The 15,196-nt window shown below is 35.1% G+C and overlaps 1 protein-coding gene across 5 annotated transcripts in view; it reads left to right on the forward strand.

Moving 5' to 3' along the window:
• SPAG9 (sperm associated antigen 9) overlaps window positions 1–15,196 on the forward strand; it is a 132,945-nt gene that overhangs the window by 94,096 nt on the left and 23,653 nt on the right. For all 5 annotated transcript variants that reach the window (XM_064496073.1, XM_010990320.3, XM_064496076.1 and 2 more), the window contains 10 exons: window positions 5,049–5,106; window positions 6,152–6,304; window positions 6,778–6,829; window positions 8,478–8,608; window positions 11,701–11,757; window positions 12,778–12,951; window positions 13,254–13,383; window positions 14,080–14,169; window positions 14,422–14,589; window positions 15,019–15,190. In XM_064496073.1, the coding sequence (XP_064352143.1) occupies window positions 5,049–5,106; window positions 6,152–6,304; window positions 6,778–6,829; window positions 8,478–8,608; window positions 11,701–11,757; window positions 12,778–12,951; window positions 13,254–13,383; window positions 14,080–14,169; window positions 14,422–14,589; window positions 15,019–15,190 (1,185 nt within the window). The remainder of the gene's footprint in view (window positions 1–5,048; window positions 5,107–6,151; window positions 6,305–6,777; window positions 6,830–8,477; window positions 8,609–11,700; window positions 11,758–12,777; window positions 12,952–13,253; window positions 13,384–14,079; window positions 14,170–14,421; window positions 14,590–15,018; window positions 15,191–15,196) is intronic.

The following is a 15,196-nucleotide window of genomic DNA, read 5'->3' on the forward strand; positions in this document are numbered from 1 at the left end:
GGAGCCCTCCTACACTATTAGTTGGAGTGTAGATTGGTGCAGCCATAATGGAGGACAGTACGGAGGTTCCTTAAAAAACCAAAAATAGACTTGCCATGTATTCCAGCAATCCCACTCTAGGACATATACCTGGAGAGTAATATAATTTAAAAAGATGCATGCACCCCAGTGTTCATAGCAGTACTATTTACAATAGCCAAGACATGGAAACAACCAAATGTCCATCAACACATGACTGGATAAAGAAGTGGCACATGTATACAAAGGAACACTACTCAGCCATAAAAAAGAATAATACCATTTGCAGCGACATGAATAGACCTGAAGATCATCATTCTAAGCGATGTGGGCTTCAGAGAGAAAGAAAAATGCCGTATGATATCACTTATAAGTGGAATCTAAAAAAAGATGATAAAAAATAAGGACACAAATGAACTACTTATTATTTATAACTTAGATGATTGATTTCTTGAATATGTGTAAGCACATTTGACTGTCCTTTATAATTGGATTACCACATTCTGCTGATTCTTATTTTGTGGTTGGGTTTATTGCTTTGACAACTATGTAAGTTTAAAAAGCTAAAGCTCTAATCTGTTCTTAGAAACAATGATCAGTATATATATGTAAACTAAAACAAAATGTGCAGTATATTGTATATATGTATTTACATGCAATATAATGTATATGTGCAGTCAGACTGTAATAATTATACCTAATAAAACTGAAACTGGGGAAAAAAAGAAAAAGAAGAATTTTCAAATGTTTAAACTTATATTCAAATTTATATACAGTAAAATTCACTCTTTTGGTGAATTCTTGGTTTTGACAAATGCATAGTTGTTTAACACCAGCAGAAACAATATACATCATCCCCCCAAAATTCCTGCATGCATTCCCTTTGTATTTAACTAGAATGAAGTGCTTTTTAAATTTAGTTTGTATACTCTGCTGCCTTATCCAATATTGAATAATACCATTATTGATGTTGTTGGCCCCAAACTTTTTTGTAAAGCGTTAAGAAGCCACTTAGTACTTAGAAATCATTGTGTTCATTTAAATCAAATATTTTCTGAAAGCGTCCATTCTTTTAAGTCAGAAAATTAAGCATAATAAATAGGTTAAAAGCAAAATTCTGATACTCTGGCTTCCTTTCCACTTTGAAAATAAGAAATAGATTGTAAACTACTGTCTTTTCCCTATTGCAGATATTGATACATTTATCTCTAGAATGTTCCATATTAGATTTTAATATATTACATTAAGTATAGAGATTTATGCCTACATGAATATTTCTTGGTCAAAGATATTAAATGAAATCTCCAGGCATATAGTTGTCCCTTGGCTTCTCTTCTGTTCAGTTCACTGATAGCAATTGAGGTACAATACTCAAGAAATGGAAAGTAGTTAAACTAGCAAAATTGTTCCCCAACGTTCCTTAACTGATCTTTGATTGATAAATAAGTACATAGTCCATTTCTATAAATTACTATATATTTTTCTAATGCTATGTTGTTGTAAAACTATTCTCTTGTTTTTGCAGTCGTACGTATACTCAGTATTTAGATTACTTTTTTTCCAGTTTTAATAATTTAAAAGGGATAACCCCCCACAGCTTGTCCTTTAACTTGATCAGCATCTAATCCCTTGACTTTCTTGTTTTCAGTGATCTTTTTCTTTCTCTTGATTAAATTCTGTATTTTCAACTTCACTATTTTTACTAACTTCTTCCTGTTACCATTTAAATATGTTCAGGTCACTTCCATTTAAAAAAAAAAACACTTCCCACCTCTGACCCCGTATCTTTAGTACCTTCCCACTGTATATCACTCATTCTCCTCCCATTTCTAGTCATACTTTTATGCGGCAGTATCAACGAAGTAGTTGTCTGTTGTGTGCCTAGCACTATTTAGATACTTGTGATACACCAGTAGGAAAAAGACTTCTTAAGTGTGGTTGCGTTTAACTAGCAGGATTTCCACTGTCCCACTTGCACCTCTGCAGACTGCAGTCTGGCATTCTGCCCCGCACTAACCTTCCCTGAAGCAACCTTCTTATTTGCTATATCCAGAAGTTCTGCTCACTTATCTCACGTGACTTTTCAAATATCATTTGTCTTTAAAACTATCTTTGCTGGGTTTCTGTGACTTCCCTGTATTCTTTCCTGCCTCTGACTATTCCTCTTTAGTCTTCTTTGCAAGATCTGCTTTCTCTGGCTTATCTTTCAGATTTCCCTAGTTCAGGCCTTCTCCCATGTTTGGGAAATCTTAGCTCTTGTTCTTTGTTGTTTTCATGGCTAATTGCCCCAAAGATTTTTATCTCCATCCAAGACTTTTTTTCTGGATCCCCAGACTTCCAGACAGCCCACTAGACACCTCTAAGATGATTTGAAGAGCTTCATAGTTCATATACCTAAAGCTGAGTTTATCAACATCTATGTTGTCCTGTCTTCCAAGGCTGTTCTTTACACCAACACATAATAATTCAATGAATGACCTCACCATCAGCTCAGTTCTGCTGCTTTAATCTCTCTTCACAACCAGTCATGAAGGATTGTTTGCTTCTTTGCTTTAAAAAAAAAAAAAACAACTATGTATCTCTGTTATCCCTTTCTTGTCTTTGATTAAGTGGCACATCCTCTCCGAGGAATTCTGCCTTGATCCCCTAGTTAAAGCTCAGTTGTCTAGAAATATATTCCCATGGCACTGCACCTTATTAGGCCACTCTTCATACTTCACTGTAATTTTTAATGTACCTGTCTCCTTGTAAGCTCAATGTGGTGAAGATAACTATGACTTTTGCTAATTGTGGAGTCTTTGGCACTTAGCACAGCAACTAAGTGAATGGATTGCTCTAACAGTTTTGTTTCACCTCTAAATCTATGCTTCTTTATCTTTTGGAATTAAAACTCCTTTATAGGAGAATTTGTAAGAGACTAGTGTACTTTTGAAAAAACATACCTACAGAAATAGATTAAATTGTGCATACTTTCTCAAGGAATTAACAGATAATTCAGAAGCCCATTTATGGGACCTAGCTTGAGAATCATTGCTAAAATGCAAATGAGATGCCTATTACTTTAAAAACTATCAGACAGGTTTTTGCTCATTAGACCTAAGTTTATCCTTAGTTGAATCTTGAATCGGAGCAGGGCCACTTCATATTATGTTTTTCTTAACAGTTACCAGTTTTTATTGACACATTTCAAAGTGAAAATTTGAGGCAGTCCTATTGATCACGTTACATTTATACACTAGATTTTAAGAGAACTCCTCACTGGGAATGTGTAAACTTAAGAAACTACATTATAGGATATAATTTCCATAGAGTACATATTTCAACATTTTTTCCCTGTTTATAATATACTGTATTGTGTTTGGTTTCTTTATATCTTTTCAATTTTATTGGCTTCTCTCTCTCATTTTGAAATAAATGAGTGTAGATCTTGCTTTCTGAAAACAATCTAATTGAGATTCTCATTCATGTTTTCTCTTGGGCTGCTTACCCAGGGGAATATTCTGGTGTGTATGCTTTTAAATACTTTATTATTACTGCCTTTTAAAGCTAGGTGTTCTTGGCCGCTGTTCTCATTTAATGCTTTCTCATTATTTTTTTCTGCTCAATTATTATTATTATTATTTTGCCCTGCACATATTTTCAGCTTTTATGCGTATGTGCCTATGTGCTTGAGAGTTTAGCAAACATAGTCGTTATATAAACTTTCTTTCAGCCAACCTCAACCCTGTTTCCTCTGACTCTATAGCTTTATTGAAAAGTTAACACTAATATTTAAATAAAGTATTTCACGTATCTTGCCAAAATTCTTTTTTGAATTGAAATTTGGAAATTTTTTCAGTTTGTCTTTATTTTCAGTTTTTAGAGAATACATAGATGATTAAATAAGCTACTGTCTCTAATATCTATTCTTCATGGTAGAAGTACCCTGTTCTTTGAGAATATTTGAGATAATTACAATTTATAATATATAAAATATGAGTCCGTATGTGAGCATTGAATTTTTAGCATTCCTAGGTTGGTTTTGGTTTAAATTATCTTTAAGTCATCTGAAATATTACCTCTTTTTGAAAATAAGTGGACATGGTAACTTCTTTATCTTATGTTGTTTTCTTTTGAAATATTTTCTTCCCTTCTTAGGGGTGTGTTTTATGTATTACTTCTTCCATTGTATGTGATTTTCCAACATTAACCTACCTTATAGGACTCATTAAATTATTAGGCACAGTTCTATAAATTAACAACTAAACAGAGGTGGCACTTTGAAGAAACCTTATAGTATTGATCTGGGATTTTTTACTCTATATTCGATTTTATTTTGACAAAGTATTGGTAAAGCATTTGTTAAGGTATAACTTACCAGAGCATCCTTATGAATGAAAGACATCATCTTAATTTCTGTCTTTTGCACATCATTATGCCTTAAATCATAACATTGTGATTTCAGATGTTTTTCATATCATGCATAAAACTTACAGATTAATGATCAATTTTCGTGCTGTTTCTTATATAAAACATTTCTTGTTCTTTGTTTTTGCTTTACATGGAATGCATGGGCTTTAAGACCATAATTTCTTTGGTAAGGTTTCATCTGCATTGGAGTTCAGTCTTTCTTATTTCTGCCTGTTCTCTGTTAAGACCTAGTTTTTAGGCAAAGGCCTACCATATCAGATGTGATTTGGAAACAGTTTTTGATCTATATTAATGCTATTCTTTTTTCCCCATAAATACTGCTGCTTTTTAAAATATTTGGCAGAAAAGTCTTTATTCCTTTGAAATACTGTCTATGAGAAACAAAATACAGACTAACAGTTATAAAGAATTGGCTACAAAATCTTTAGCTTTGTTTTTGGTAGATAATTATAATTTTATAGTCCGTACAATTAGATATGTCAAATGAAATTATAGACAAAATGAGATTATTAAAGGACAGGTAAAATTTATAAAATTAAGTTTGTGACTATAGCTTACTGTAAGTTTATATGATTTTGATAAATTTATTTTCAAACTTTTTAATCTTTTTTCTTTGATAGGAATGGGTCGTGAAGTTGAGAATCTTATATTAGAAAATACACAACTATTGGAAACCAAGTAAGTATTTACAAAATTTTAACAGGGAACAGATACTGAATTTTCTTCTCATCAAATCAGTGGCACTTCTTTAATTTAATACAGCACAAATGCAGTCTCACTACCCCATCTCCTTCCCCTTCTCTGCGTATGGGCTTGTATGTGCACACGTACACAAATAGTTAATGGGACCTTATCTCACTGATAGGTATGTTTCATTGCTCTGTTTTTTTCAGAAACAGATTTTGATCTCCTTTTTACCCTACAAGTATCCATGCCTTTCTCTTAATCTTCTGGTTGTGTCCTTTGTGGTTTTTGCTCCCTCCTCTGGGATTTCTGTTTTCTTATCTCTCCTCTTGGGGCTTCTGTTATTTCTGTATAAATGTTTTGATCTATACCAGTCTTCCTCTTCAGCACTGTCCTCCACAGTTGCAGGGTCTCAGGTGCAACTTGTGACGTCTTAGGCTCTCAAACACTCTGGAGTTTTGTTTAGTGTGATGGGGACTGAGCCATGTGGAAGAGCAGATCAGGCCCCTTTGTTAATTTGCTGTGTCAGAGCAACTTTGGAACTTCTGTATATATCCAAAACAGAAGGCAGCTGTAATGAGGTCCTGTGCCCACTATACCCAGAAGGAACTAGATCTTGATTTTTTGTTTTCAAGTTTAGGCTTTTTTCTGATTAATTATTAAATGTAGAATCAAGAATTAATTTTACTTTATTGATTAGATAATATTTTTTAGAGCTTATTAACAACACTACCCTTATACTATTTGTTAAAGCTTTAATCTTACTTAATTCTGACTTTTTTTATAATTAGGTGATCTGCCTTGCTTTATACATTTATTCTTTGTTTGATAAGTGGGAGGTGTAAAAACTTAGACCATTGCTTTGTGGATTTTTTTCTTTTTTACCTTTATCTACAAACAGCATCAGGTAGAATACCTTTAAAATATTTGATTATTATTTAGCTTTATGATTGTATAGTTCACTTTAGTCTACAAGAGAAGTAATCTGTGAGTTAGAATATTTTTTTGTAATGGTGCACTTGAACTATGTGTTTCTTAGAAATGCATTGAATGTAGTCAAGAATGATTTGATAGCAAAAGTGGATGAACTGACCTGTGAAAAAGATGTGCTGCAAGGGGAGCTGGAGGCTGTGAAACAAGCCAAAATGAAGCTAGAGGAAAAGAACAAAGAATTGGAGGAAGAGCTTAGGAAGTAAGTTTCCACTATGTTGTTCTAAACCAAGCAGTCTTTTCCAGCATGCCACAGCAGTTAGAGGTGTAACCCTGAGACTGATGCCTGTAGTCCTCTCAAGTCACAAAGGGCACAGAGCTGCCTAGGGTAGGGTGAACTGCTTGGCTGACTGCCTCCGCTGTGAGCAGACCCTTCCATTTATTGAATATTATAATTTTTTGTGGATGTAATGATGTGAAAAAGTTAGAACTGTTCAAATATTGCTAATCAGGGAATTATAAACATTCATTATTTTCCTTTACCCAGCTTTAATACCTGGTTTTCTGAGAACAGTGCTATGATAACATTCCCCTAAATGAAGGCAGCTAAATACTCTCTTTGGAAAAAGGAAAGTAATCATTTCATGGTAGTTAAAATTTTTGACTTTTTTTTATTTTTTAAAATGGTGAAATTAACTCAAGATAACATGTTTTGATTTTTTTTCCCTCCACTAGAGCTCGTGCAGAAGCTGAAGATGCAAGGCAAAAAGCAAAAGAGGATGATGATGTAGGTTTATGATTTTGGACTTATTTTCTTGCCTTACCACATGTTAGTATTTCGGAGAAACCTTGTTAATTAGGCTTTAGATATAGCATTATAAAGATGGGGGGGGGAAAAGTCAAAATCATGTTTGTAGTCACGAATAGGATACGTCATGCTCCCACATGGTATCCATATGCTAAGCTTTCTAGGTACATATGGTGTGCTCATTTTTCCTCCAGAGGAAACTATTCTCCTGTATTTATTGTTTTCTTAACTTAAAAAAAAAGTTATCAGACCACACATACACGTATCTTTACAAGGTATTTAATTTTCATTCTTTTTGTGTTTTCTGTGTATTTAGTCTTGGAGACTTGCTTCTTCTCAGTGTTAGGTTTTTGATGTTCACCTGTACTGTAGTACACAGTGCTGTAGTTCCTTCACGTTCACTGCTTTATAATATCCCATTACATGAATGTGCTACAATCTATGCATCTGTTTTCCTGTTAATGAATATTTAGGTTGTTTTCAGCTATTTACTACCACAAGCAATGCTGTTGTTTTGAACATTATAGTGCTAGGCTCTTGGTTTTTCCAGGGGATTTCCAGGGTTTTACAGGGAATCTAGTAGTGAGATTGCTGTGTTGCAAACTCAAAATCCTTTGATCATTTGTTGTTTGAGTTTTTTTTTAACGAGAGGTTAAATTCTGTGGCAGGAGGACGAAGGAGGAGACTGCTGAGGGCTAAGCTAAGTTCAGCCTCTTTCTTACAGTCTTGTGCCTTTCAGCTTTGATTCAAAATGTGCATACTACACTCAGCAAAACGAAAGCCCTGCAGCTCAGCCAGCCTTTCCCTCCTGAACAGCCTATAGAAATCAGCAGTAGAAGGAACTTGACTTGAGCATTCCCTTTTGGGATCTTACCATGCTTAACATCCCCATTCTCTCTAAGAATAATTCTGGTTAACGCTGCTGTCACCATCTCACGTTTCTTTTGGTGTTTTAGTGATGCATAGCATTGAGTACCTTGGCCAGTAAGTTTACTCTTTACACTAGTTGTATGTGTATATGGATTGGTGTTTTGTTTTTTTTTTAAACTCTTTCAGTTTATTTATTGTTGAGGGGGAGGTAATTAGGTTTATTTGTTCATGTATTTCTTTTTAATGGTGGTGCTGGGGATTGAACCGAGGACCTCGTGCTCGCTAGGCATGCACTCTACCACTGTGCTATACCCTCCCCCCCCGGATTGGTAGTTTGAGATAAATGAACCTCTGCTGGTACTAACTTGAAACTAATTTCTGAATAACCAGCATTTGCTATAGAACATAAATTTAAAATATTGTTGTGAAAACAACACTTCCAGGTGAGCATATTAAATCTGTGGAGATAACAGCTTTCTTGGTTTTGTTCAAAATCTGCTCTGTTCTCTGTATTTCCTTTATAATATGTTCAAATTTGTGTATTTATATTCAGAAATTAAATTGTCTACTTCTTTTCACGCGTAAGTAATTATTTAAATCTCTTTGTTGATTTTATTTTTATAAGGCTATCTTTAAGTTACCCATTAGATTACAAAAATTAAGGAATGTTAAAATCTTAAAGACTTGCTTAAGTCTGAGCTAACACTAAAACCGACATAGGCTCCCTGAGTGATCTGTAGCCTTCTTCTCATTATAGAGTGATATTCCCACAGCCCAGAGGAAGCGGTTTACTAGAGTAGAAATGGCCCGAGTTCTAATGGAGAGAAACCAGTATAAAGAGAGGCTGATGGAGCTTCAGGAAGCTGTTCGATGGACAGAGATGATTCGGTTTGTATGAGAAGTACCTCTGGTGTTTTTCTACTTACTGTTTCCTAGGTTTGAATAATTCTTCATTCAGAACTAGAATCCTGTCTTGGGGGTCCAAGGCCCTTGCCCTGTGTACTAGGAGAGATCTAAAGAAATACTGGCAGTTAATAACAGAGTGTGATCAAAGTGGGTGCCTTTTGAGCCAGTGGTGGCTCTTGGAGAATTGTCTGTCCCACAACCTCTAAAAAGCTATTGTGATTACTTAAATGCTGGTCTGTTGACAAAAATAATCAAAAAACAATCTTAATAGGAACAGAAAAGAGTTTTATTTGAGCAAGACTGAAAACAGTACCTCAGGAGACAGCCTTTTAGATAACTCTGAGGAACTGCTCCAGAGAAGCATGGTTTTCAGCATAGTTTTATGTCTTGTCAGAACAAAGAACATCAGACAAATGAGTGATACATTCCTTCAAGGTTTCAAAAAAACCCAGATCCACGTGTACACAGGAAGCCAGTATGGCTTTGTTACCTGGAAAGGGAAGTTTTTCCACTGAAGGAGTACCAGCTTTGATGTCTTAGGAAAAGAAGGCATTTAACCTTTATTTTAAACATGGACATTCTTGACTTCTGGTCATTGCACCCTTTTGTTTAATAATTAAAGCAGATGTACAATATGTTTGATAGATCACAAACAGGCTTTAGTTAGCATAAAATTTGAGTTAAATTATGTTTAAACAAGAATGACTTCCCATAGTTCAACATGTGAAAATTTCTTTCAACAATCATTTTTCAAAGGAATGTAGAAATTGACACTACTTTTGCAATAATATCAGGAAGAGATAAAAATTTCGTATATTAAATAGGAAATCAATCATTTTTACTCATTGTCTTCATGTAAAATAACTCCTGATTTTTCCCCCTTTCTGACTATTCATGCAAAATGAAACTTCCATTGACATCTTTGTCAGTTGGATCTTAAATATCATGTAATGCTGCCATCTAACGGTCACATCCTCAGTAACAGCATGCCTTACTTTAATTTTAGAATTAAAATTACTTGAGAAATTTATGAATTAGATGCCCCCTAATTTGCCCATATTTTTGAGTTTGGATTGTCCCACCAGATCTACTAACAACAGAGCACAGTGACATACTGTTTTAAAGTTTATGAACATATTTTCTAACACCTAGCTTTTATTTCTTTATAATTAAATCATTTACTTTATACTAATGAATGAAATGTATTGCATAGCAAAGTTACAGTATGTAAAAATTCTAATTGCTTATAGCTGCTAAGAAGGAAGATCAGTGTTCTAATATTTATTTGTTGGACAAAGAAACTAATGTACTAATAAGTATATTCTTATTTCCAGCTTTTAAAGGGTATTAAATAAATAATAAATATATTAAAAAATGAGGCATATAGGCAGGCTCCACTTTTAATTACTATTTTTAATTCTAGCAGCCAAATGATAGTCAACAAGTGAAAAAAATGGTAGCTTTCTTTTAGCATTCTCCAGTGAATTAGAAGATGTTTTAAATTTAGTATTAAAAAAATAAAATATCTCTAAAGAGGACATACAAATGATCAATAGGCACATGAAAAAATGCTCTGTGTCACTAATTATCAGTGAAATGCAAATCAAAACTACAAAAAGATACCACCTCACACCAGTCAGAATGGCCATCATTCAAAAATCCACAAATGACAAATGCTGGAGAGGCTGTGGAGAAAGGGGAACCCTCCTACACTGCTGGTGGGAATGCAGTTTGGTGCAGCCACTGTGGAAAACAGTATGGAGATTCCTCGAAAGACTAGGAATAGACTTACTATATGACCCAGGAATCCCGCTCCTGGGCATATATCCAGAAGGAACCCTACTTCAGGATGACACCTGCACCCCAATGTTCATAGCCTCACTATTTACAATAGCCAGGACATGGAGACAGCCTAAATGTCCATCAACGGATGACTGGATAAAGAAGAAGTGGTATATTTATACAATGGAATACTACTTAGCCATAAAAACCGACAACATAACGCCATTTGCAGCAACATGGATGTCCCTGGAGAATGTCATTCTAAGTGAAGTAAGCCAGAAAGAGAAAGAAAAATACCATATGAGATCGCTCATATGTGGAAATCTTAAAAAAAAAAAATACAAAACAGAAATAGACTCATAGACATAGAATACAATCTTGTGGTTGCCAAGGGGGCGGAGGGTGGGAAGAGATAGACTGGGATTTCAAAATTGTAGAATAGATAAACAAGATTATACTGTATAGCACAGGGAAATATATACAAGATCTTACAGTAGCTCATGGAGAAAAAAAACGTGACAATGAATATATATATGTTCATGTAGAACTGCAAAATTGTGCTTTCCACTGGAATTTGATACAACATTGCAAAATGATTATAAATCAATAAAAAATGTTAAAAAATAAAATAAAAAATAAAAGAAGTCAGAAGGGGGCTCTGATAGTGATGGCAGAATTCTTACAGTCTTACTAAATCAGTTTAGAATGCTTTACAAAAATTTTTTTTGTTGAATTACCTGTCAATGCAGTTTATTTTTTATCCTGTTCAGCTTTCCAGTGATGGAAGAATGGCCCATCAGAACTAGTTTTTGAGATCTGGAAATATTAGATGAATGACGCCTTTATATAGAGACAAGGATTTATAAGGCAGTATTTTGATAAAAGGGAGAGTTGAGGGATATCGCTTCAATAAAAAATTTGAATATTAATATTCAGGCTTGTTGGCTGTCTGTCCAGCACAGATGACAATCTTGTCTCTATCAATAGACTGTGCTCCTTGCAGGAGGGATGGTATTTATTTACATTAGTTGTTTTGGCCTTAATGGACTGACTGACACATGATAGATCAAAATAACTGAACTTGTTGCCTCTCCTCTGTGTGTTTCATGGACTTCTTGGGTCCCTTGTTCTTCAGATAGAAAGCTGGAATGCCTCACTAATAACACATTTTTTTTCCTTCTTTCCCTCCCTCCCCTCTCTCTCTCTCTCCCTCCTCCTCCCCTTCCCTTCTCCCTCCCTATCTCTCCATCCCTGCTCTCCTTCCCTCTTTGCCTATTTCCCTTTCCTTATAGAGCATCAAGAGAAAATCCAGCCATGCAGGAAAAAAAAAGGTCAAGCATTTGGCAGTTGTAAGTATCTAAAAACACATAATGACATTAGACAGTACTTTCAGACAAGAAGATTAGAGTAAAATTTATTTTCAAGAATAATTTTGTGTCTTCTTACTTTCTTTCTTAAATTTAGGGTATATAGCTAAACTGAACTTTTTCTTTTTGGTATGTAGTGTGCCAGCTCGGTAAGGCTGTTCTTGAGGACAAAAAAAAATCATACTGTTGTAAGCTGCATCACGTTGCTTATGCATTTGGTGGAATCTTCTGCTAAATTAAATAAAATAATGGGGAATTATTCTTAGAGTTGTTAATTTCCTAGATTCCCCATTAAGTAAGTTACTGATTCACTGGTTGTGTGATTGTAAGGAACTTTATAAAGTAAAGAATTAGTGTTTTTGTTTGTGGGGTTTGAGCAGTGTTTAAGTGTGTGTTTTGGAGTTGAACTATGTTTGTGCCAGAAGTACTGTGCTTAAAACTTACCCCTCTTTGGTGAATCAGCTATTTAATAGAAACGATTTTTTTTTTTGAGTAAATGTAAAAATTGTTATTTAAATTAAGGTTTAAGAAAATGTATTAAGATGTGTGTTAAAATAGTAATAGATTTTCTAGTACTTTATTATGACAGTTTTTAGAATTGGCTTACTAAGCTTCTGTCCAAACTATGCAGCTATAACCTTGCTGTTTAACAACCACTGTTATATTGCACCAAGTAGGAGCTGGCTAAAGGAACCATCTTATTTTATTTCTTCATTACAAGAAGTTCCCTATACTTAAGAGCTTCTTCCTTTCATTATGAGAATTGCTAATTAAAGAACAAGATCTGCCATTCTAAGCAATAGTTTCACTTTCTTGAATGTCTGAGTTTGGCTGTTTGTTACTGCTAAGGTTGTAGTGTGACTACAACCTTTTTGCCTGTCTCTCACTCATTGCCTCATAAAAGCTCGCTGGAATTTGTAGAAAATTATAGATTGTTCTTCACTGTGCGTGTAATACATACACACATGCACTCACGCACACATCCTCTTATTTTCATTTTAGCTTCAGCCGACTTTTCAGCTCCTCAAGTAACACTGCTAAGAAGCCCGAACCACCTGTTAATTTGAAATACAATGCACCCACTTCTCATGTTACTCCTTCAGTCAAGAAAAGAAGCAGCACCTTATCTCAACTCCCTGGGGATAAGTCCAAAGCCTTTGATTTCCTAAGTGAAGAGTAAGTATTTTTGAGACTAGGGTTTATGCCCTAAATAACTTAATAGTTCGGAATATTCTTACCCCTTATCAGATTAGCTATGAGTGTTTGGATATGTCTATAAAGAAACTATTCCTGTAACTTGGCTACCTTGAAGTAAAGTAACATATCTCAGAGGCGTTAACATTAAATTATACAGTGTCTGTAAAGTGTCTGATGCCAAAGTAATGTTTTCTTGTTATTTTTGCTGTTTTAGCAGAGTAGGGGAGATGAGCTGATGTTATATTCACTTAACTAAAAAGGGAAATTTCCTTTCCTCTTAGAACTGAAGCTAGTTTAGCCTCGCGCAGAGAACAAAAGAGAGAACAGTATCGTCAGGTGAAGGCGCACGTTCAGAAGGCAGATGGTAGAGTGCAGGCTTTTGGCTGGAGTCTGCCTCAGAAGTACAAGCAGGTAACGTGTGAACATGGTAAGAGCATCTAGCAGGAGATGCAGGGGGAGCAGAGTGTGCCCGAGCGTGAAAGACTCGAAATACACATCCCAGACCCGCTCGTTTCAAGCTGCATGGATATGGCCCATGTTTAGAGAAGTGTTGAGGGCAGTGGTTTTCAGGCTGTTTTCTAGAGCCCTGCAGGTCAGAAGAAATGCCCCTGAGTCTGTGAGGAGGGAGAGGGGTCAATAGGAGGAGCGCATGGGACTTGAGATATCCTGTTCTGTTTTAATATTTGAAGAGTTCATTAAAAAAAAAAAAACAGCATCTATTGTTTAAAATTTTTTAAGACGCCATTGTCATGGAACCTTTCAAAGTTAACTTAATGCTCAGTTTAGGTCGTCAGGAACTTGTGCATTCCGTGTTCCCTACCTCAGACACAGGCACGCGTGCCCACACACACTCAGTCCCACAAACATACAGGCACTAACAGCTGCATGAAGTAGTGTATCTTTTCTGAGCTCCCATAGCATCTTATTTTCTCTAATTGCCATTTGATTTTGTGCTTATTTTTCAAATAAGAATGACAAAATTAAATGGAACTTGATTTGAAAGAGTAAATATGTAACAGCACCGCTTGCCTATGTCTCAGTGGTTCTGTAAGTTCACTTCTGATGAGTCTTACCAGTGTGTCTTTCTCTCCCCTCCCCAATTGTTAGGTAACCAATGGACAAGGGGAAAATAAGATGAAAAATTTACCTGTGCCTGTCTATCTCAGACCTCTAGATGAAAAAGATACATCAATGAAGGTAAATTAATTTTGAAGTTAAAGGTAGTATTACTTAAACTGTGGTTCAATTTTTTTTAAAAAACCAAAAACATTTAAATTCTATTTCTGTGGGCAAGGTTATTGTCCATTTTGTAGTTTTATACTAGAGATCTTTGGACATTAGAGATCTCTATTTGTAATCATTAGATGTTTTTAAAGAAATGTGAAAACTTCTATGTAGTTTTAGAAAGAAAATGACTTAATACCATTTTTCTGTTTAAACCCAAAAAAGCTGTGGTGTGCTGTTGGAGTCAATTTATCGGGTGGGAAGACTAGAGACGGCGGTTCTGTTGTTGGAGCAAGTGTATTTTACAAGGATGTCGCTGGTTTGGACATAGAAGGCACTAAACAGCGAAGTGCATCTCAGAGTAGTTTAGACAAGTTAGATCAGGAACTTAAGGTAAGTGTGTGCACTCATGTTTGACCTGGTTTCTGAGACTATTAGTTTAGCTCTTTAATCTAAAACTGACTTCTGGGTCCATTACTTACTGTGCCCTTGCTTACTCCTCACCACCCCCCCACCTTTTAAATCAGTTTACTGAGGTATATTTTACATATAATAAAGTGTACACTCGGAATAGGTATAATTCAGAGAGTTTTGACAAATGTATGCACCCAGGTAAGAGCCATCACAGTCAAGATATACAATGTTTTTTTTTCACTGATGTGCTTTAACTGTTAGTTTTTAGTCTTCTAATTATTATTGAAAGCTGGTTATCTGGAAATAAACTTGAAATAGTATTGGCCTTTGCTGTAACAGCACAGCCATATAAATATTTATACATACATATCATTTTAAACATTCATTTTCCTTACTTTGCCTATGCAGGAACAGCAAAAAGAGTTAAAAAATCAAGAAGAATTATCTAGTCTGATCTGGATCTGTACCAGCACTCATTCAGCTACAAAAGTTATCATTATTGATGCTGTTCAACCAGGCAACATCCTAGACAGTTTCACTGTTTGCAACTCTCATGTTCTGTGTATAGCAAGCGTACCAGGTAAGA

This window comes from Camelus dromedarius, chromosome 16 (genome assembly GCF_036321535.1).
Source record: "Camelus dromedarius isolate mCamDro1 chromosome 16, mCamDro1.pat, whole genome shotgun sequence".
NCBI lineage: Eukaryota > Metazoa > Chordata > Mammalia > Artiodactyla > Camelidae > Camelus > Camelus dromedarius.